Below are 23426 nucleotides of genomic sequence, written 5' to 3'. Positions count from 1 at the left end.
AGATCTTTCTAAAAAAATTTATTTCTCATTCCACGCTGCCCCCATTAGATTTATTAATAACAAAATTTATTTTTAGAAAATGATTGCTGTAGTGAAAAGAATGCTGGATTTATGTGAACTTGAGCAAATTAGTTAATTTCTCTGGGCCTCAATTTCCTCATCTGCAAAATGCAAGATAATAGGATTACACAGTTAGACATGAAGTAGAGTAGATGAGCTTTCAGGTATCTTCTGTCTTTAAATTTATGATCCTATGATTTCCATCAGTTAAGAGATGGAAAACACCATTAATATTTAGTGAATATACAGGAAATGTCCAATGATTAATGCCAGGGTAAGGTCATTAACCTAATGCTTAATTCAATTTTTAGCATTTGGGGCAAGTTTTCTAATACAAATAAGGAAACTAGAAGTTTTATTTACTTTCTGATTGTTTTTCTTCTCTTTCTCCTGCTATGACGGGAGGATTGAAATGTGAAGTCCATATTCTAGTCTTTCTGATCACTTAAAAAATTATCTCTTTTTTGCCTTAATTCTACCCATTAATGTAACAAATTTAGAAGTTACCTACTTAAATTTCCTTTCACCACAAATTTTTGTGGTGGCAAAGAACTGGAAATTGAAGGGATGCCCATCAATTGGGGAATGGATAAACAAGTTGTGGTATATGATTGTGATGGAATACTATTGTGCTAAAAGAAATGATGAGCAGGATAGTTTCAGAAAAACCTGGGAAGACTTAAATGAACTGAAGCAGAGTAAAGTGAGCAGAACCAGGAGAACATTGTACATAGTAACAGCAATATTGTAAGGATGATCAACTTTGAAAGACTTAGCCACTCTGATCAAGACAATGATTCAAGACAATTCCAGAGGATCCATGATGAAAAATATTATTGACTTTCAGAGAGAGAACTGATGAATTCTGAGTACAGATTGAAGCATAATTTATTTATTTTATGTGTATGTGTGTTTGTGTGTCTTTCCGTTTATAACATAACTAATATGGAAATATGTTTTGTATGATTTCACATATATAATTGACATATTGCTTGCCTTCTCAATGTATCGGAAGGGGCAGGATGAAGAGAATTTGGAACTCAAAATTTAAAAAAAAAGAATGTTAAAATATCTTTTACATGTAATTGGGAAGTATTTAATGAAATAAATTTTTAAAAAATTTTTAAATACATATTTAGGCTGTTGCAATACTGCTCAACATTCCTCACATGGTAGACAACGAATTGAATTAGATATAAGTGCTTAACTTTAAATACAACACATTATGCAAAGACCAACATAAGTATTTTACTAGTTTCCAAAATGAAGTAGCAAATATTATGACTGACTTAATTTTAGTAGTTACACTTCCAGTCACCTTAATGTACCCAAGTAGGATTCAGGAGGCTGAATTTGATCCTCGAAAATTAAAAGCAATTCTATATCAATTATTATTAATAATAGCCAGTCCTATATCAATTAGTACCTAACCAATGTAGAAAACTTCCCAATGATATATAGTACTAATGTTTTTAATTTCAAATACCTCTACAATCCTTTGGGTTTTGTTTAAAGCCCTGAAAGAATGTGTACTAACTCCTTATAATTACAGCATGGATCCTCAGAGTACAATATAAGCCAAATAAGGGGAAAAGCCAGAGGTCCATCATTTATCATAAAAATTTTATTGTTAAAAAATAGCTAAGTGGCCCCAGAATTATAGGCCTGATTTTGTTAGCACTCAATCTTAATAACAAACATACAGTACACAGTGGTTTTAAGGAGCCCTAGGTTTACAGAATTATGAAAAATACAAAGCAAGCTGTGATAAGAGCTTAGTAAAAGCTAAAAGTAAACCTGGACAGCGTGTTATATTTCTTAATACTGGCATGATGGCAGTAGCAGCTTTACAAATATATAATTTGCATATACCTATATAGTTATCAGATGCCTATAGAACCTTCCCTCTGAATACCTATTATAGAACCTTTTCAATTTTTTGGTAACCAAAGAGGTACAACAGTATTCATCCTTTGTGAATTATCAAGTTATTTGTAAAGTGAACACAGTATAGAGTAGAGCTATTGTAAACTTCATTTATGGCTTGCAAAACACCATTCTTCAATAAGAAATGAACTGTTTCCTCCATGAGCATTTCCTTAGTCCTTGACTTTTACAAGAACAGCCAACAGGTTGTTTGGGTTTTTTTAATAGTACGTTTCATTTTTGGCATGTGTGTCTTACTATTATTTCTGTATTTACCATTGAGGGGGTTAAAGACACCTGCATGTGTATCTCAAAAATATGATTGTCTAATAAAGGACCTAGGTTGAACAGACAGCCTCAGAACTCAAATGGGGATTTCCTAGGGCCATTGAACTTAGACTAAGGTTTGAACATTACTAGATATTTTAGGAAACTTCCTAAACTAGATTTTTGGCTTAGGAACTTTCCAAGGATCCTGTATTTGTCTCATATTACAGTTTTTCCCAGAAAGATAGTAAGCTTACTGAGGTTTTGTGATCCTGTGCTTCTTACCCCTGCTATCCTCACTGACTCCTTCACTGACTACTGTCCTCATTCTTAGAGTAGCAGATGAGTTTCTTGAACAGCCCCACAGCTGGTTTTGCACTTAATAACAGCTCCCTCTGCTCTATAGCTATACGTACAAGAGAGTGGGCCGTGTGCCCTGAGCCAACTTTAAAGCTCATGCAGCCACTGGGAGGAGGCAGAGTAGAAGAAGCATAGTACTTATTGGGGCTGTCCATGAAACTTCCCTTTGGCTTCTTGAATAGCATATATGAAAAGTAAGGGGCTGCTAGGGCATTATGGTGAGCTAGAAATAACTACATAAGATAGTGGAAGAGGTGGATCAGGTTCCTATCTCTTACTTGTTTAGATAAAGATAGGTATGGCTGGTAACCCATATTATCTATTTATTTGTTGGGTGGCAAATGTAGCAATTACAAACGATTATTCTTAAAATGAATGAGATCTAAGTCAGTCATTCAAAATATCATGACAAATTAGAGAAAAGATATGACAGATATTTAATTAAGTGTGATCATCTAGGCAACCAAAGGCATAAAAACTAATATCCTATTTGGACATGTTTACTAATTGAAACAAGTAAACAATATTTAGATCTATACTTTTTGCTGTGTAGACACACAATGGATGAATTACGGGGTTTGGGAATCCTTAAAAATGACATTTGAGTATATCTATTTAATATTTTATCTTCAAACATGATCCATCATTGACATCAATTTTATTCCTCAAAGCCATTTGCAGAAAGTAATGGAGCTTGGGATGGGCTCTTTGGGTGAGCCAGCTGTGGAAATTAAAACAAAGTACCAATTAGAATTTGATTTATGCTGCTAGATAAAACAGTACAATGGGCTAAAGGAGGAAGAGAGAGTGTCCAAAAACATATCTAGCTGGCATTAGCAGAATTCACTCATGTTCAGCAGGTTTTAAGATCAACAAGGGGATTTTTGAGAACTCAAAAAGTCATCGGATTTAGAGCTAGACAGAGTCTAAGAGATTAAGTCTACCCCTCACCATTTTACAGATCAAGTAACTGAGAGCCAGATAGGGGAAATAACTTGCCCAAGATCAAACAGCCAGTAGAACTAGGATTCCAGGCCAGGTCCTGCCTCCAAAACCTTTCTACTGCACCATGCTGCATCGCAATCTGTTATTGCATTCCTAATGACTACATGTTTAAAAAAATAAACTTTTAAAATCCTATTTAACTAATCCCATCTGAAAAAGTCATCATATAATCAGATCATCGCTTCAAAAAGTCTTCTTTTATCAGTGTTTGCTTACTATGCAGCTGATTAAACTCTTATGATTGGAACAAGTGATTTTTAGCAATCTTAGGTAAAAGAGATAGGCTCTCTATCATATATATTTAATAAAATGAAAATAATCCTTTGGGGAAAAAAGCTACTATGATTTACTTCTAAGACCATATTCATGAATAATTTCTAGAGAACGAGGATTGTTTTAAGAGACAATAGGGAAGATGTTTTATCTCTGGGATATCTCTGGACTCATCTCCACTACTTTTTTCTCTAAAACCAATTTGTTTTGTTTGGATAAAGACTGTCACAGATACAAAAATGTCCTAAAAGCCTCAGTGCAATTTTAAGTTTTAAGCTACTAAAGTTTGGGACACTCTGTATTTGCACAAACATTCATGCATCATTTGTATCTTACTTGAATGCTTTGTTCCATTCTCTAATTTTCCCTAAGCCTTCTTAGGTGAAAATGATCTCTTTGCCATCAGATTTCTTACAGTATTCTTCTCTCAGCATCCTTCATACTTTTCAGTCTGCATTGTATCAAAACTGCTAATGAAATTCCTATTGAAATTATTTTGTACATATTTTGTATTTTATTTTCTATGTACATGTAAGTTCCTCAAAGGCAGATATCTGTTTTTTTGTCTTTGTATCGACCATGCCTAGGTAGATAATAGGCATTTAATAAATGCTGGTTGAAGTCATTTGTCCTCCCTCCCTCCTACCTTGGAAGCCACTAGGTGGTGCAGTGCATAGACTGTGGGGCCTACAGTCAAGAAAACTCATCTTCCTGAGTTCAAATTTGGCTCCAAACACTTACTAGCTGTGTGACCCTGGGTAAATCACTAACCCTGTTTGCCTGTTTCTCATCTGTAAAATGATTTGGAGAAGGCAATGTCAAACCAATTCAGTATCTTTACCAAGAAAACCCCGATGGGGTCACAAATAGTCAAACACAAATAGACAATCATCACCACCCTTCATACTATAAGGTCTTTAAGAGCAAGGCCCATGTATGTCATTATGCTCTCTGTATCCTTAAAACCTAGTACAATGTCTTACACCTAATACCAGTCAATTCACAAGCATTTATTAAGTGCTTACCGTGTGTGAAGCATATTGCTGAATGCTGGAGAGATTTTAAAAAGGGGAAGAAACAGTCTTTGCCTTCAAGGACCTTACTTCCTAATAGATGCACATAACTAACAGCTATTAAGTGTCAGAGGCAAGAACTGAAATTAGACCTTTTTGACTCAAAGTCCAGCACTCACAGTAGGCACATCATGAGCATTTGCTGAAATGAATGTTTAAATTGTTTTATTGCTATTCTCCTGAATTTCTTTCTTTCTTTTTCTTTGGGGGGGGGAGGTTATTTTATTCAACAAGTATTTACTGAGTATTTATTGTATACCTCCTTCTTACTGACTATCTGAAGACATGAAAATCCTACATAGTGGCCTAGAGGTTGGCAAAGACAATGCTTGGAATATGCTCAATGGATTATAAATCTAAGTAAATGAGTTTAATAGAAAAGGGGTAAGAATGAACATTTCCAAAAGCTTGCCTGAAACTTTTGACGCAAGGCCTTGGTCATTATTGGGGTCAACCCTGTTCCAGTTTCCATATTTTCTTTATTGATGAGAGGGGTTCCTCCTGGGCTCCTGCAAAGGAAAAGTATTGAAAACATTAAAGGCTATTTTTAACCCGCTTTTCATATGTATTTAAAATGCATAAAGAAATAATGAAGCGTGTTACCTATCTATGTTGACTTTCCTAAGAAGTTTCCTCAGATCCACTTGGCCTTTTCTGGGAGTGCTGGTAAGATAAAGTCTTGGTTAGGGTCTAATAAATTGTGTCCAAAATAATTTTTTCTTCTGCTCTTTGTAGAACAACTTTTTCAAAAATGTGGTGCTTTTTGCTATTAAAAAGTAACAATTTGCTGGGGAAACTGGAAAGCAGTTAGGCTTAGACCAACACCTTACACAACACCACCACAATACATTCTAAATGATACATAACCTTAATATAAAAGATCACACTCTAAAAAAATTAGAAGAGAAACAGATCATATACCTCTCACAACTATGGGTAAGGATATATTCTTAACCAAACAAGAGATAGAGGCAATTACAAGAAATAAGACAGATAACTTTGATGCCTTGAAATTGAAAAGCTTCTGCACAGACAATATTAGTGCATACAGGATAAGAAGGGAAGTGGTCAACTGGGAAAAATCTTTGTATTAAATTTCTCTGATAAGGGTTTGGCATCCAAGATATGTAAACAACTAATAAACACAAATGAGACTCATAGCCATTTCCAATAGATAAATGGTTAAAGGATATAAATAAAGAGTTCTCAAAAGAAGAACTGCAAAGTATTCACAACTACATGAAGCAAATATTCCAAATCACTAATAACAAAAGAAATGCAAATCAAAACAACTCTGCAAATTGGCAAAAAATAAGGCAACAGTCAATGTTGGAGGGGCTGTGGAAAGATAGGCATACTAATACATTGTGGTGGAGCTGTGAAGTGGTACAACCATTTTGGAAAGCAATTTGGATAAGCAAATAAAGTGATTAAAATGTCCATATCCTTTAAACCAGAGATTTCATTACTGGGCTTATATACCAAAGAAGCCATTGATTAGAAGAAAAAAAATAACAATATAAAATTGCCCAGGTCCTTACAATATAACATTTGTGATGTGAGTTGATGGAAATTTGGACTGAGGTTTCAGGGAGATACTCTGAAGATCAGAGACTGTAACCAGTGGCTTTCGTTCCTTCGGTGATGACAGATTCTTCAAATGCAAAAGGAAAAATTACCATCAACACGTTGAAACATAATCTTGTTAATTTTAAATATATCAAAACAAAATTTTCATTGTAGGTCTATTCTGTATGAGGTGCATCAATTACCTCACTAATCAATTTTTACCCCATGCCTGAATGTAAAGCAGTGCATCTTTGGTCATTTCAGCACAATTGACCTAATGCTTGATAGATAAAATTGTATTTTAAGTTAGTATAGCAACTAAATAGTCTCTATGAAGAGATTCAGACTACCGAGATTAAACACAAAATACTTTTCCCTTGATGCCTTCAATGGATAAGGAAAGCTTGGTTAATTTTTAATCCAGCAACAGCTGGATTGAGAAAAGAAGCTCTGTGTGTGTGTGTGTGTGTGTGTGTGTGTGTGTGTGTGTGTGTGTGTGTTTGTGTGTGTGTGTGTGTGTTGGGAAAGAGGGGGTGGTAGATGTGGTTGCTGCTACTTTACCTTACTCCTATGGGTAGAACTCTGCGTCTTCTTTAACTTCACAGTGAGCAGATCTTTAACAGTTATATGCATGGGTACATCTTGTTTTAATGGTGCAGTCTAAAAACACAAGGAAAGGGCTGATTTGCCAAAAATAAGTAGAAGTCATATGCAGCTGGTTTTTTAGGACTGTAGCAAGACAGAAACAGGAGCTCATGTTAATTCTGAGAATTTTTTCAAAAGTAGCTGCTTGACCAAGAATGAGATGTTCACTTGACTTGGTGCCAAAGTGAATGATAGTAAGGCATTTGAAAAGGTACCAATCTGATTCCAAGGCTCCAATGGTAGCCGGAACGCACAGGACAACATTTCCTCAGAAGTCACGAGAACAAAAGTAGCTGGATGCTAGAGCCATAACTCTGATCATTCCAATCAAATCTGGGATTTTGCCTCAATTATCTAGGAAACTGCCTGCATTGTCTCTATAGGGCACTGTGTCACAACAATGACAGGCATTTGACCCAGAGAAGCATCTGAGGTCACAGTAAACCAAGAACATTTGCAATTAGGAAGCAGCAGATTGAATAGGAATCATTGAGCACGGGTTAGAAAGTGAGAGACACAAAGACACAAAAAGAGAGAGGGAGGGAAAGAAAGAGAGAGAGAGACAGGGGGAGATGGGGAGAGGTGGAAAGACAGAGAAAGAGGAGGAGGGAGAGATAAAGAGAAAAAGAAAGGGAAAGGGGGAGAGAGAGGTGGGGAGAAAGATACAGAGGTAGGGGAGAGAAAAGGGAAGGAAAAGGAGAAACAGAGAAGGAGAGAGGGAGGGAGAGACAGAAAGGGAAAAGAAACAGAGACAGAGAGAGGAGAGAGAGAGAGGGAGGAGAAGGTGAAAGGGATAGAGACAGAAAGATATGGGATAAGGAGAGAGTGAATCAGTCAGAGAGAGAGAAAGGGACAGAGAGAGACAGAGAAAAGGGGGAAAGGAGAAAGAGGGGAAAGGGAGAAAGATACAGAGAGACAGAGAAGGAGGAGGGGAGAGGGAGAAAGAGAGGGAGAGAGATACAGAGAGGAGAAAAGAGAGGGAGAGAAGGGGGTGGGAAAGGGAGAGATAGAGAGGGAGGGAGAGTGAGAAGGAGACAGAGAGAGAGGGAGAAGGAAGACAAAGAAGCAAAGAGAGAGATGGAGAGAGAAAAAGAAAGGAGAGGAGAGACAGAAACAGAGATGGAGAAGGGGGAAGGAAGGGAGAGATAGAGACAGAGATAGACAGAAAGAGAAGGGGAGAGGGGGGAAAGAGGGGAAAAAATCAAGTAAATTCTATTTTATTCCCATAATACAGACACATAATTAGAAAATAAAGAGTGGAAAGAAGAAGTATCCTGGAACAAAAACCAGAAGAAAAACAGTTTCTGTCTTTGTACACTTGGAGGGATCTCCCCCAACTGTTTTCTTATACAAGAAGCTGGGAAGCCCCAAATAGGTTATGTTGTGTTTCAGAAGGGTTTCAAACTCAGAATGAATTTTCCTAAGGAATAAAAATCACAAATGATGGCTTGGTTTCAAGGCTATTAATTCAAAGTCATTTAACCCATAATGTGCTAGCTACATTACAGAAGTGACAGAACTAGCTTGTGTCCATTGGGATCACCACTGGGTAAAACTTTAAAAGGGCATTTCCAATCAAAGCATCATAGACTTAGAGTTGCAAGGGACCTTAGAGACCATCTAGTCCAATCTCCTCATTTTACAAATAAGTAAACTGAGGCCAGAGAAGTTAAGCAACTTTCTCAGGGTTATTATATCTCTTAGTAATCATCAGAGGTGACTGCTGATTCAGTGTTCTTTCCACTGTACAAGCATTGTGCTAGGCTTTGTGGGAATACAAAAATTAGTAGGATACAACCCCTAACCTTAAGGGACTTACATTCTAGCAGATGATACCTTAATTTCTATAGCTTCTTAAAAAAGATTTTCATATAATTCCTTCCTCTCTGTAGAGAGGTAGAACTACAGATGTCGAACGTTGTAGACACTGCCATAAAAAGTAAAGAACAAAGTGAATGTGTCTTATAACTGTTTTTCCTTGTCATGACGGAGAGTTTCATTGGGAGGAAAGAATATACTGGAGAATACCAATATTTTTTTAAAGTATCAATAAAACATTAACAAATTTATAAAGACTTCTCACATACATTATCTCATTTGATCAATAGAACCCTGAAAGGTAAATAAAGCAGATGTTGTTCAATAAATGAGGAAACTGAGGCAGAGAAAGGTTAAGTTATTAGTTTTAGGTCACAAGTGACAGAACTAGGCCTACAACTCATTTCTAGTCATGAAAGTCCAATTTCCAATATAGTAATCATTATACTATGCCACACTACCTCCAAACAGTCTGTTTGGCTCAACAGCTCCATCCCTATGGTGAGGGAGGGTACATCAGATTGCCAGAGCTTGACAACATTCATTCCTTAATATCTAGTTCTCTTTATTCCCATTCTGTCATTACCTGGCAAAGGTCCAATATTAATTTGGTTCTTAAGTGGGCTTTTCTCCTGGGGAGAGAATGTAGGGACCAATCAACAGAATTATTCCACTCAACTCTGCACTTCTGTTTCTCCAGGTAGACAAATAAACTGGCATTTTGGTTTATAAGGGCAAGAAACACGTGGATCAAACCTTCAGGGTGTGTGATCACCTCTAAATGGATGCTGAAAAAATCAAGTTCCTGAATCCAAAAAGCTAGAGAATCTTGAACCAAGAATAAGCTCCCCAAAAACGGTTCTCTCCTTTGTGACCCACCCAAAAAAGTTAGCATGAATCACACCAGTAACCACAGAAATCACCGTCATCGCCTCCTACCTGAAGTGTTTTGGTACTATCGGCTTTTTGGAGCAACAAAGGTGCTGAGTGGAGCGGAAGACGCCGAGGTGGTGGAGGGGGTAGAGGGGGTGGAGGAGGCGGAGGAGGAGGAGGAAGGATAACCACAGGCTTCAGTGTCACAGGTGGGAGTGTGGATGCTAATTCTCTAATAGTGGTTTGAGCTTCAGCAAAGTTCTCTGGAAGTGGAGTCCTCAAGTGACATGTTTTATGGCAATCCTGGCAAGAAGAACGCTCTGAGGCAGAGGTCTGAGAGATCAGAAAGAAAAAGAGATTAAATGTAATAATAATAACAATAGCAATAATATAATAGCTAGAATTAACATAGCACTTATGATGTGCCAGGTACTGTTTAAAGTGCTTTATAAATATTATCTCATTTGATTTAGCGAGTGAATGGCAAATTGACCTAATTTGAGGTTTTGATTAAAGTTTCAAGAATGGCTATTAGCAGACACGGCCTATCCTATTAATTATGGATTTAGTGCTGAGATGGTTAAATGCCCAAGTGAAGCTAATAATTCAACCATATCTAATAATATTTTAATCAGGATGGGTAGGACAAAGAGCCAGGGAATGATTTCAAAGAGATGTCATGTGGCCTCTTGTTAGAGAACCAGAAGACATTAAAGCAGAAAGGGAAGCCTAGACATCATCTGGTCCCACCCTCTCATTTCAGAGATGTGCTATTTTCAGTTCCAGTTAAAAATTCTGGGAACTGTGGTAGGACAGCAGAGGCTTCCCTCAGGTCAATGAGTACAAATTACTTATTTGTCAGACTGACACTAAGACCAGGACTGTCTCTGACTGAGGCTTGAGGCCCGTTGGCTTCCCTAGAGATAGACCATAACACCCTCTAGAACTCCCTCCTTCTCTTGCAATTTATTTATGCATGAAATTAAGTTAAAATGAAAATCAAGGGCAGGCTTGAAAGGAAAAAAGTCACAAAAGAGCATTTTGGGGAGTATGTGAAGATACGCAGCCCCAATACACAGAAAATATCCATGGCAACACTTTTTATGGAATAAAACTGTAAGGAGAGTTAGCACCCATCAATTGGGGAATGGCTGAACAAACTGTAGAATATGAATGAAAAAGAACATTATTATCCTGTAAGGATCGTTGAACACAAAGAATTTAAACAAACTGAGGAAGTTGTATGAACCAGTACAAAGGAAAATGAGCAGGTCCAGGAGAACAATTTACATGTAAAAGCAAATATCAAAAGGCTTCACAACTTTCATCAATCCAGTGACTGATGGTAAAACACATTTCCTCAAACACAGTAGGCACTTAATAAATGTTTGTGGTTGTTGATTGACTGAGGTTAGTCACACCTCCACCCTTTCAGCAGAGGAGCTTAGTCTCACCTGCTTGGAAATCGATTACATATGGACTGATTATCCAACTGCCTCTTTGAGTCACTGCCCAGTCATTGGCCACACTGTCAACAGGCATGGCTATGATTGGGAAATTATAGGATAGAAATTGATTTGTAAGACTTAATAACTTCGATCAATGCCATGGCCAAACATGATTCCAGAGGACTGAAGATAAAGGATATAACCCACTACCTGACAGAGAAGGGATGGGCTAAATATGCAGTAGACACATTTTGGGGCATTGCCAATATGGGTCTTTGTATTGTTTGACCATGCATATTAGTTACAAGGGTTCTAGTTTTATTTTGCTTTTTTCTTCCAGTGGAGGGTGGGGTAGGTAAGAAAAAAATAAATGCTTGATAAATTACAAAAAAAAAAGATGGGAATTGAGCTGGATTTCTTATTCTGAATAGAGTATCTTCTGTAGGTATAGCTATGTATTGATATTTCCCATTATCTAAAATCTGCAGGGGAAAATAGCTCTAATTCTGCAAATGACAGGCAGAAATTTTGTCTTAGATATATTTTGTTACTGACCTTCAGTGCTTCCTGGAACTTGCAGAATTCATTTTCCAGCTTGCCAACCTGCTGTCTGATCATGCTGAGTTCCCGGAAGTAGATACGAGATGGAAATAGGAGGTCTTTCAACATCTCTAAATTCTGAAGTTCAGAAAGAAACAAGCCTGAATGATGCAGCCAAAAGTAAAACTAGACAATAGCCTGACATACCGAATGTTATCCTTCAACTGAATGCCCTCAAAACGTCATAGTTCATATTGTGATCTCACATGATTAAGATCTCAGAGGATCATTTACCTGAATACACATATATAGAGAAAACTAGGAATGAGCCAGTCAAAATCATACGTACCTGTGTAATATTGCTCTGGCAATACCAATAGAAAGACCACACCTTCTCTGCTAGGAATTTCATTAGATTCTTCATGCTGGAAAATGTTTTGCTCCAGGCTAATGTTGGACAAATTTGGCCACTACATGAGTTTGTGGGAGAGGAATCTATCATCCTACAGGGTGAAAAAAAGGAAACCAAAAGCTATGCTGCCAGAACTGCCCCCTAACCCAAGGAAGCCACATCATACAGCACGAGTGTTGGGTGCAGAGTGCCAGCCCTGGGCCCTTCCTCTACTACCATTATCTGTACATTGGCAGTGGAATAGGCACAGAGGCTGTCTAAAGGGGTTGTGGGATGCTGGGGAGGACAAGGGAGAAAAGAGATGTACTTAATTTTAGAAGGCTCACCTGTCTCTCTCAAAATTGTCTTTAAGTTGAGAGTGCATCCTTTCTCCCATCTCATAGATGTCAGTTTTATTCTCCCTCTCTATCCATGCCCTACCCCCCAAGCAGGTTTATCCAACCCCATTGACTAGCAGAGTTAGACTGAAAACCTTGAACTTTGGCCATTCTCCTAAGTAAAACAAAATTCTAACCAAATACCTATAATTTCCTCTACCTTGCACCAGGGCTTACCTCTCAGGTGCAGACAGAGTTGGAGGTGAAGAAGGAGAGGAATGAGGAGAAGGAGGAAGAAGAGATGGAATAGGATCAAAGGGACTAGCTTTTCTTTTTTTGATGAACATTTCGGTTCTGGCTCTCAACTTCCTTCTTCTCCGGTATTTGTGCTTGGTCATTTTTTCTGTGGAAAAACTGTAGACAGAGATTTCAACTCTTGGTTAGCAGGGGAAGGAGAGGAGGAAGAGGAAAGTGCTGGCTCTTCTGGTCTCTAATCTCGCTTTTGTAGCTTTTATTTACTTCTCCAAGTGGACTTCACCCCTCTGACTTCTCCCCACTACGCCTTTAGGTCCAGAAGGACTTAGGCCTTTTATGCCCAGAATTCCCACTTTAGGCCACTTTAGGTCAGCCTTGACTGCTGATTGCCTCAATTGTTTGCCATATCTAGGCCTGGCTCTAACCACGCTTCCCTTCAGTCCCTGTACTTAAAACTGCTGCACTGTTTTGTGCATCATGTTCTCTCTTTCCAGCTCTGAAACCATAATCAAACCAACTTTGTCATTGCTTCAGGAAAGAGTATGTCAATCTATTCCCCTATAACTCTACTCATTAGCTTCATAACCTTCCAAACTGAAATATCCTTCAGGCCAACACTCCTCCATATGTGTGGCCTCTCTCTATTAGAATGTAAGCTCCTTGAGGGCTGGGACTGTCATCGTTTTTGTATTTGTATCCCAAATGCATTTATGTTGTTGTTGTTCAGTCATGTCCGACTTTTCATGACCCCATTTGGGGAGCTTTCTTAGCAAAGGTACTGGAGTGATTTGCTATTGCTTTCTCCAGCTCATTTTACGGATGAGGAAACTGAGGCAAACAGGGTTAAGTGACTTGCCCAGGGTCACACAGCTAGGAAGTATGTGGGGCCATATTTGAACTCAGAGAGATGAGTTTTCCTGGTTCTGGGCCCAGCACTCTACCCACGGTGCCACCTAGCTTCACTTGAGTACTTAATAAATCCTCATTCATTCAAGACTATGCTTTCCATAAACTGAAGAAAATGACAACATTTGGGTTATAGTCCATGTGCAGAGAAAGTCTTAATTGTATGGTTATTGATCACCACTTTGTAAGTTATAATTCTAATTTGGAACTGTGCAGAGAGTCGAATCATCCCAGATCTAAGACTCAGTGTCTTCCCAAAGTCTTGAATAAATTTATTTTAAAATATCATTTTAAAAGCAATGTGCTTCTTAGAAAACTCCTGGCTTGAAACCCAGAAACTTACTAAAAATATTTAAACTTACTACTGCAAAAGTACCCTTCAAGGACCGCTAATTGGAATAACAGCTAGAGTAGGAACTGGGAGTTACAATAGACCTGAGTTCAAATCTTACCTCAGACATCACATGGACAAGTCACTTGTTTTCTCAAATATAAACTGAGGATAATAAAAGTACCTACCTCACAGGCATTGTCGTGAAGATCAGATGAGATAACACATATAAAATGCTCTACTAACCTACATAAATGCTAGCTGTTAAGGTCTAAATTCCCAAAGAGTTTTGCTGGGTTTGTCACAAGTACTTTGCAAACTTTAGAGTGCTGCTCTTGCTGTTGTTAACTACTTATCTTCTAACAAGGCAAACCTAAGGAAAGAAGTCACTTGGATTTATGAGCAAGCAAGCAGCAGAACTAGAAATAACTGTGCCCGTCCCCTCCTGCTCGGACCACAGCCCTGGACTGCTTCCTTCCACACTTGTGTTAGAACTGGAACCTGCTGTTAGACTACATACTTTCATTCTGCCTTTGTTCGGGGGGGGGGGGGGGGGGGGGGGCTCCAGGCACTTGGTATGCACCTCTACACTTGGCTCTCCTTTCAGCTGTCTTCTGGCCCACACAGCTCTCTGCCAGGGGTTGGGGAACCAAGGAGAGGGCAGGTGCCAAAGGCAGCAATGTGGCAGGGAAGTGGGGTTAGGTGGGGTGGGCATCAGCAGCTACTATAGGGTGGGGGTGGGGAGAGAGAGGGAGGCCTGCTTATCGGCATTTTGCTAGGCAACAGAGGGTCAGGCTTAAAATAGTAAATGACCCACCCTGGTTTATTCTGGGAGCCTTGAAAGATGTACTGGAAAGTGGTGTTTGAATTCACTCTCATCTTCAAGGCACAGAGAAAAACTTGAAGCTTGGAGGTGGTTATGAATACCCTTTGGTAGGTTATAAGTCCAAGAACAGATGTAACAATTTCCCACTTTCCCTCTCCCCACCAACACATAAACTCTTTTGTACTGGAGTAATATTTCCTCTTTGTTCAGGGTTGGGTTTTTGTTTGTTTGTTGATTGTTCATTTTTAAACAAGCCTTTTAAGACATATATATGTATATGTCACATATACATATATAAAATATATATATACATATGCACACACACACACACACACACACACACACACACACACACACACACACACACACATATATTCCAGCTGGAAAAGAACAGGGCAATATCATTCTGGCTGGTTAGGTTTTCTTAATAGAAACATACTGTGTCAGAGCTACCCACCGCACTTTGCCCAGGCAGAATTATTTAGTGGCCTGAGTTGGAACCCCTACAGGACTTACACTGAACAAATGTCATGGGGGAGGGAGGCGGGTAACACTGGGGTAACGTTGGTTGGGGTGGAGGAAGTGATTTTAAGATGGAGAGACCTAAAGTAATTTAAATGAAGCTGGCCATTATCCTCTTTTTCCCCCTTAGGATCATAGATTTTGAGTTGGAAGGTACTGAAGAGGTCGACCCTCCCCCCATTTTACGAATGAAAGCAGAGGCGTTAAGGGAATTGCCAAAAATTCAACAGGTAAAATTAATAGCAGAGCCCTCTTCCACAGTTCTAAATCCAGGGCTCTTTTTACCACATTATGATTCATATTATCATTTGTGGCTCTATTAATTTTTGTGATTTGTGATTTTTTTTATACTTTTTTTTCTAATGAAGATCTGCCTACTCTCCCTTCCACCACATTCCCCCATCCTCATTGAGAAAGCAAGAAAAAACAAAATACCCTGTTACAAATATGTAGTGAAGCAAGACAAATTCCCTCACTGGGCCCTATCCCAAAAAAATGTCTCAATCTGCATTCTGAGCCCATCACCTCTCTATTAGGAGGTAGGGAGGCGATTTTATCAAAAGTCCTCTGAATCCTAGTTGGTAATTGTGTTGACCAGAATTCTTAATAAAGCTTTCAGAGTTGATTCTCCATAACAACGTTGTTGTTATCATATCATATAAATTGTTGTCTTGGAGTAGCTCTATCTTACTACCTTACACATATCAAAAGGCAGTGGTGGCAATAAGGCAGGGAGAGCAGGCCTCCAAGAACAAAGGTCCAAGGCCAACCTCCAACATGGTGTGGTCTGGAGCAAGACTCTTAGCTTTCAGTGCCCCCGAGTAACTCTCAAAGACTCAAAAAGCAGAGCAGGTGCCCGGCTGTGTTGATGGAAGGAATTTCCTTCATGGGATTTTCCCCACCCCTGTACCTAAGCCAATGAAATCCTGGAAAGAGGAGGGGGAGTGGGGATGAAGGAGATGTTTCAAGTGATTTGCAACTTAAGATACTGTTTCATTTTTCATACAGTAAATCTGTATCAAATTGCTTGCCTTCTCAAGGAGAGGCAAGGGGAGGGAGAGAATTTGGAGCTCAAAAATTTAAAAAGAAAACAAATGTTGAAAATGTTTTTACATGTAATTGGGAAAAAATAAAAATATTAAATCTTTTTCACAGAGTAGAATATAAATTACTTAAGGGCAGGGACTACTTCACTTTTGTATTTGTATCCCTGATAACTCGGAGTAGGTGCTTATTGTCTATAATGTACCTTAGTTACTCTCTGAATACGTCATTCATAATTTGTGGATAACAAAGTACTTTTGTTCATGTTTCTGAAATAAAGCATTTGGAAGCGGTTCAAACCCACCTTACTTATGGTCTCCCTGGGTACATTTGGAAATTGGGAGAGCATTTTCAGATGTAGGATGAAATAATTTGAGAACTAAAAGAGATCATCAAATCCCAAGTTTCTTAACCTTTTTGTGACATGGACTCCTTTCTTTTGGTGGGCTGGTGAATCCTATGGACCCTTCTCAGAATGTTTTTAAATGCATAGGGATTATAAAGGAAACCAATTATATTGAAATACTGTTATCAAATATTTACACACATATATTTGGTATGTGTGTGCACACACACACACACACACACACATATATATATATATATATATATATATATATATACATACACATGTTCATAGACTCCAGGTTAAGAATCCCTGATCTAATTCAAGCCCCTTATTTTATACATAAGAACACTAATAGAGTGGTTAGGTGACTTGCCCAAAGCCCATGGCTAAATAGTGGCAGAACCTATATTAGAAAGAACTTGTGTTCCAGTCAAAACATTGTAACCTCTTAATCAAGATAGAAAGCATTAATGTTATGGGACACAGGGGACAGCACAATGACCCTGGAGTCAGGAGGACCTGAGTTCAAATCCAGCCTCAAACACTTACTAAGTGTGTCCCTGGGAATGTCACTTAACCCTGACTGCCATCAAAAAAAAATTACACTTATTAGTAATAAAGAGAAGAATAGAACCTGTAATTTCATTGGCATAGGGAGCTCCTATTGAAGAGTCTTTCCTACCAATGCAGGTTGGTACTTTCTTTATACTTCATCATCTTTTCCTTTTTTCTTAAAGGCAATTGGGGTTAAGTGACTTGCCCAGGGTCACACAGCTAATAAATGTCAAGTGTTCAGTCTGTGTTCACATTTGAACTCAGGTCCTCCTGACTTCAGGGCCAGTGCTCTATCCACTGCCCCTACTTCATCATCTTGATCCCAGTTCAGGCTCTCAGACTGTCTCCCTATTATGCTATGTTGCCTCTGAATATTGTTTGTCCTTCATTTTTGGAGAGGACCAATGACATCAAGAGGTGATGTCTGGAAGTGAGGCAGCGTTCATGAAGTCATTAGCCTTACTCTTTTTTCCAGAGTCATCAAAGTACAACGGCAGGACAAAAGTCAGCCCTACTGTAAATGACCTGGGATTCAGTGGATGACCTTGGCTACTTCCATGTCTGACCGAGCTCTAAGCAATCCACAGTGCCCATTTCAGCTGCCTTCATGGTTACTGGAACAAATTGTTCTTATCCACCCATTCTGCCAGGGGAAGTCTTCACATGTTTAGGGCAGACATCCCCTAACTCACAGCTGGGTTTGGGGCCTGTTATTTACCTTCAACCCAGTTTAGCCCTTCTGCCATTCTGCCAAGACAGTTTACTGGGGCGTGGCCACTGCACAGGCTACAACTCATTGGAGCCACAGGTGAGAGTTGAGTGCCAGGTAAACATTAAAGGTTGGTGAGCTGCCCTGAAAAGGGCTGGGCAAGTCCTCATACCAGAGGTGCTACATCCCCTCTCTAAATAGTAACATCAGCTAAGATTTATATAGAACTTTTTCTTTCAATCACTGAATGGTCACAGTTGTTTCAAAAGTAAAAGATGAAAGTTCCGCTGTTGACAAGGAGAATGCTCAACAGAGTAAGATTTGCTTTAAAACCAACTACTAATTGGCCCAAACCTATAACCCCTGCTCCCAGTGAGACTGAGGCTAGTTTGTTGATTGAGTTTAGGAGTTCTGAGCTGCACTAGGGCTAAGCCAATCTGATGCTGACACTAAGTCCAGCACTTATAGGGGGATCCTCCAGCTGCTGGGGTAGGGGTGGTGCAGGAGGTGGGAAAAGGTACAGGTCAAAGCTTCCATGCTGATTAGTAATAGAAAGCAGCCTCTGCACTTTGAGATAAGGAGACTGAACCTCAAAAACAAACAAAAACCCAGCTACTCTATTATGTCCTTAGTGTAACTAGGAATTTTGCAGAATGGCCCTCATACTCAAGGAGTATATTTTTCCAGAAGCATTAAACATTTATAATTGCCATCTTTTCCAAAATAATTTTATGAACCCATGAGAGACATGAATCCTACTCATAGGTTAGCTGGGATCCAAATCGATAACCTGGGACAGAAACTCATTGGTTCATGACTCTCAAGAGTACTTTTTTCTCCCATAAAACATTACACAATGAATTACGAATGTCTTTTATTTGGGATTATTTCTGATGCTACAATGCAATTATTTAAACCAGGAACCATACCAGTTAAAGTAATATATATTGTGATCTAGGAAGGCAGGGAAAGGTTGGCAATTTTTATAAATGCTCAATGCAACTTCCTAACAAAAGGTATATATGATTCGATATCGAGGCTCATTCTGTGGTTTGGAAGTACCCAGTGCTTTGGCCTGCTAGCTGTTCCCTGTACCTGACGTTCTATCTCCCACCTCCATTCCCCATTTGGGATGTACCCCTTTGTTACCTCTCCTTCACAGAATCTCTAACCTCCTTCAAAGCACAGTTCAGATGTCACTCCCCACCTAAGGCTGTGGTGTCAAGGATGATCCAACAAAAGAGACTGAGAAATGGTCAGATAGGCAGGAAACAAATCAGGAGAGAATAGTGTCACAAAATCCAGAGAGGACAGAGTACCCAGGAAGAGACAGTAGGCAGCAGTGTCAAGGGCAACAGATACATTGAGAACCATTCAGACTAAGGAAAGACCATCAGAATGAACAATTAAGATATCACTAGTAACTGAAGAGAGCAATTTCAGTTGAGTGATGAAGTTGAAAGCCAAGATTGCAAAAGACTGCAAAAGGCTGAAGAGTGAGAAGACAGGCAGTGGAGGCAGGGAGGGTAGATAACTTTTTAAAGAAATTTGGCCAAGAAAGAGAGGAGAGATATAGAATGATTGCTTTAGGGGATGGTAATAAGGTCTAATAAAGGCAGCTAGGTGCTGAAGTAAATAGAGTAGCTGGAGTCAGGAAGACCTGAGTTCAAATCCAGCCTCAGATACTTAGTAGTTGTGTGACTGCGCCAGTCACTTAACCCTTTTTGCTTCAGTTTCCTCATCTGTTAAATGAGCTGGAGAAGGAAATGGCAGACTACTCTAGTATTTCTGCCAAGAAAATCTCAAACACGGTCACAAAGAGTTGAACTTAACTGAAACAACTGAATAACAACAAAGGTCTAATAAAGGTTTTTTAAGGCTGGGAAAGGCTTGGGCATATTTGAGGACAATAGTGAGGCAATCAGTTTGAGAGAAGCTAAGGATGTAATCTGCTGGAGAAGATGGTAGAGGATGGAATCAAGTGCACACACAGAGGGGTTGACCTAGTCAAGGAAAAGAGCTACCTTTTTGTCAGGCTTAAAGGAAGAGAAAGTGAGAGATGTCAAGGAAATATGAAATTAGGAGAATGAGAGGAGCTAATGTCAAAAGGCCTCAATTTTTTCAGTAAAGAGGCAAGGTCCTTAACTGAGATAAAAGAGAGAGGAAAAGGTGGGAGGCTTTGAAAAGAGAAGTTTAGAATAGCTTCTGGGGGAGTGAGATAAGGAATCAATTAAAGAAGATAAAGGGACAGCCTAGCTGCAGTAAAAGCTCACTTGAGTCTGGATAACTTAAATTTGTAATATACTCAGCAAGTTTGTGGGACTTCCTCTAGCTCCATTCCATGGCTTTGAATAGGAGCAGAGAAGGTAAAAGGTGGGAGGGAGTAATCTAAGGCTGTGGTTAAAAAGAGGGTAAAGGATTGAAGGGCAGAAGACAATGTAGAGTTGAAATTTCTAACTACAGGGTTGAGGTTGGAGAGGAAGGAAAGTATGGTAAAGTAGGGTTAATAGTATTCTTTCCACCATACCAGAAAGCATCTGGTTTTATGTAAACTTTATATCTCTCCCAGCTTCTAACCTATGTTCTGCAAGCAGCAGAGTTTGTAGAATTAAATTAGAAATCTGGGTACGTCCCTTTTTTAAAAGGATGTGATTTCCTTGTGGAGAAAGACTTTCATTTTTGGCTTTGCATCCCTAGCACTCAGCACCGTGCCAGGCCCATAATAGGCAATTAACAAATGCTTGTTGACTGATTGATACTGTGATATCTTGAAAGTGTTTATTCAAAGTAACTCTACACAATTCTAAGTCAGAAAGATTGTGATCTGTGACCGTGGAGGGAGTATTCATTCTAACAAACGGTCCAAAGATGACCAAAGGGGTCCACAGAGAGATTTCAGATCTATGAGCTTAGATGGGGAAGAAAATGACATCTTTATTTTCATTAACCACTAACTGAAATTTAGCATTTCCTTCAAAGGACTCCATGACAACAGATTAAGAACCCACCTCCACTTTAAGGATTGAAGTATGTGCAAGATTTTATATTAGGCACTTCTTTCAAGGCCAAGACAAAACAACCTGCCTTCAGAAAGCTAATACATTAATAGAGGATAAATAAGAGGTATAAATAACTATGGCAGGTGAAATGTGATAAGAGCAAAGGAAGAGTCTAAAATTGCTATAAGAAATCGAGATACAGGCACTCAATCTGTGTATCATACAATACATTGCTAATACCACTGAGAGACAATATAGTCCCATAGAAGGCCACTCTGGAAATTAGGGATAGATAACTATGACAGATGAAATGTGATAAAAGCAAAGGAAGAGTGCAAAGTGCTTTAAGAAAGATAGATACCGGCGCCTAATCTGTGTATCATACAATACATTGCTTGCTATCACTGAAAAGCAGTATGGTCAGATAGAAATGTCCCCTTGGAATTAGGAAAACCTAGGTTGACTCTTACCTCGAATACACATACTGGTTATGCTACTATGGACAAGTCACAATCTCCCAGCCCCGCATATAACTCCGAAAGTAAAAGTTATAGATTTGCACTGATGGAAGGAATTTCGGTACCCTGAACGGATGAAATCACAGGTAGGGTCGAAACGGAAAAATTTACTAAAACTACTTTTGCTCTGCTACCCATTCCTCTCAAGCATACAGTGCTTATCAGATAAATCCCCTTTCACCACCTACAATTAATTTTGTCTTTCAGTTATATTTAATTTAATCTTTTAGATTGTGTTGTATTGTTCTCTAACTCACGGGTGTGTCAGTCTTTGCCTTAGCTCGCCAGTACGCACACCGGAGGCACCCAATACGTCCTCTGTGGCCTGAATTGCACGGGATACAGCAAAGTGTATGACACAGGTACCTTATATTTTGCTGTGGTTGTGCAAAGAGAAACTAAATAGTTCCAAATAATTTGTATCGTGCACGCACGCGTAGAGAAGTGACAGTAGAAGAGAAAGACAAATCCTCCTATTGATGTCTGCAAATTCTGTCTCCTGCAATCCATCCCTCCTCTCCCTTCCCTACCACCCAAACTAGCCTCCCTTTGCAAGCACGGGAAAGATGCAAAGCAGCACCTAGCGCCTCGGTCCCGGGAAAAACAAGGGAAGATGTTCCTTCACTTACTAGTATAAGAGCCCGGGAGGTAAACGGAGTCTGGGCAAGGTCCTCTCTGGCTGCAGCATCTAGGAGAATTCAAAATTAAACCCTTGGCATAGACGGACCAATCAGAGCCATCATTTCTACTCAATTAACCCTCCCGGTGGGGAAAGAAGAGACGATATTTTGTGATTGGATGATGCATCCCGACTCCCTGGCCAATCGAAGTAGTGGCGCTTTTTGTACGAATAAGGTTGTAGGGGGGTGTCCCCACCTTCACAAAGCGGCTTATGGAAGCTCTTGTTTGATTGGTTGGCGCTTCTTCCGAGTCTACCACTCAGAAACTTGAGTCTGCTGAAATTCTGCAATAAAATTGAAAGTAGAAAGTAAGAGCAACCAATAGGAAAAACACAGAAAGGACCCAATCCTGATGCGGCGTTTTGTACCTCTGCCCAACAAGAGGGCCTGTTTCATTCTGAAGGGAGGGACCCAGGCTCCAATGGGCGGGCGGAGGAAACGCGGGAAAGCCAATGGATGCGCCGCGCTGAGTGACAGCTGTCCAATGGGGACGCTCCGTGCTAGCATCGCTTGGGTTCGAGGGCTTAACCACTGCCACTGCCCGCCGCCGCCGCCGCCTGAGGAATGTCAACTATTCAACATGGAGGCGGCGGTCACTAAGCTGGAAGTGATGGTGAGTGCAAAGCGAAGGAGACGGACTTGTGCACTCCTCTCACCAGGAGGAGGAGAAAGCACGATAAGAGTCTCTGAGAACTCTGGGCGACTCGGGCTGCACAGATACTTGATTTCTCCCCCACCCACCCCCACCCCCCGTCGTTGAAGGGAGTCGCCACCGCCTGGGCCCGTTTAACCGCCGCGGGGAACGAGTTACATCCGGGGAACGCGGGAGGGAAATGGCGGGAGATCCTGAGGATTCGGGGCCATGGAATTCCATCTCCCTAGATGGGGTGCATGAATGGTGTGGCCCGAGCGTTCCTTCCCCTCCCAGAGGGGGCAGATGGTGCAGCCCGCGTCCCGGGTTTCCCCCTAGAAAGTGTGAATGGATCGGTCTCCGTGTGCTTGGAGAAGGGGCGGGGTTGGTCCATTCACACGCTTTGGGGGGGGCGGTGGGAAGAATTGGGGTTCGGAAAGGAGTGGGGGAGCACGGAATGTCTTTCGGGTTGAACCATTTACTCTCCCGCAGGGGGGTCCGGTAGGCCAATTCAT

At 40.0% G+C, this 23426-nt stretch overlaps 2 protein-coding genes across 3 annotated transcripts in view; one reads left to right on the top strand and one right to left on the bottom strand.

Moving 5' to 3' along the window:
* Positions 1-1666: 1666 nt before the first annotated feature.
* PRR11 (proline rich 11) lies at positions 1667-22773 on the bottom strand. 2 transcript variants are annotated; one of them, XM_020991849.2, is made up of 12 exons: positions 22649-22773; positions 22477-22564; positions 22230-22288; positions 12824-13000; positions 12207-12360; positions 11873-11995; positions 9936-10202; positions 7095-7193; positions 6506-6618; positions 5568-5627; positions 5377-5473; positions 1667-3334 (listed from the first exon to the last, which is right to left on the bottom strand). In XM_020991849.2, exons 3-12 carry the CDS (start codon positions 22286-22288, stop codon positions 3272-3274), a joined length of 1212 nt encoding a protein of 403 aa, XP_020847508.1. In that variant the 5' UTR covers positions 22477-22564; positions 22649-22773; the 3' UTR covers positions 1667-3271. The 2 variants fall into 2 exon arrangements, with proteins under 2 accessions (XP_020847508.1, XP_078012226.1); XM_078156100.1 differs by lacking the exons at positions 12824-13000; positions 22477-22564; positions 22649-22773 and having other exon boundaries at positions 22230-22437.
* The window catches only part of SKA2 (spindle and kinetochore associated complex subunit 2), a 49420-nt gene continuing 48626 nt past the window's right edge, over positions 22633-23426 (top strand). The window contains exon 1 of the mRNA XM_020991852.2: positions 22633-22893. Within this exon, the coding sequence (XP_020847511.2) occupies positions 22633-22893 (261 nt within the window). The remainder of the gene's footprint in view (positions 22894-23426) is intronic.

The sequence above is a fragment of the Phascolarctos cinereus genome, unplaced genomic scaffold (genome assembly GCF_003287225.1).
Source record: "Phascolarctos cinereus isolate Bilbo 61053 unplaced genomic scaffold, phaCin_HiC Scaffold_5;HRSCAF=322, whole genome shotgun sequence".
Taxonomy (NCBI): domain Eukaryota; kingdom Metazoa; phylum Chordata; class Mammalia; order Diprotodontia; family Phascolarctidae; genus Phascolarctos; species Phascolarctos cinereus.
This window is presented reverse-complemented; position numbering and strand designations above follow the sequence as displayed.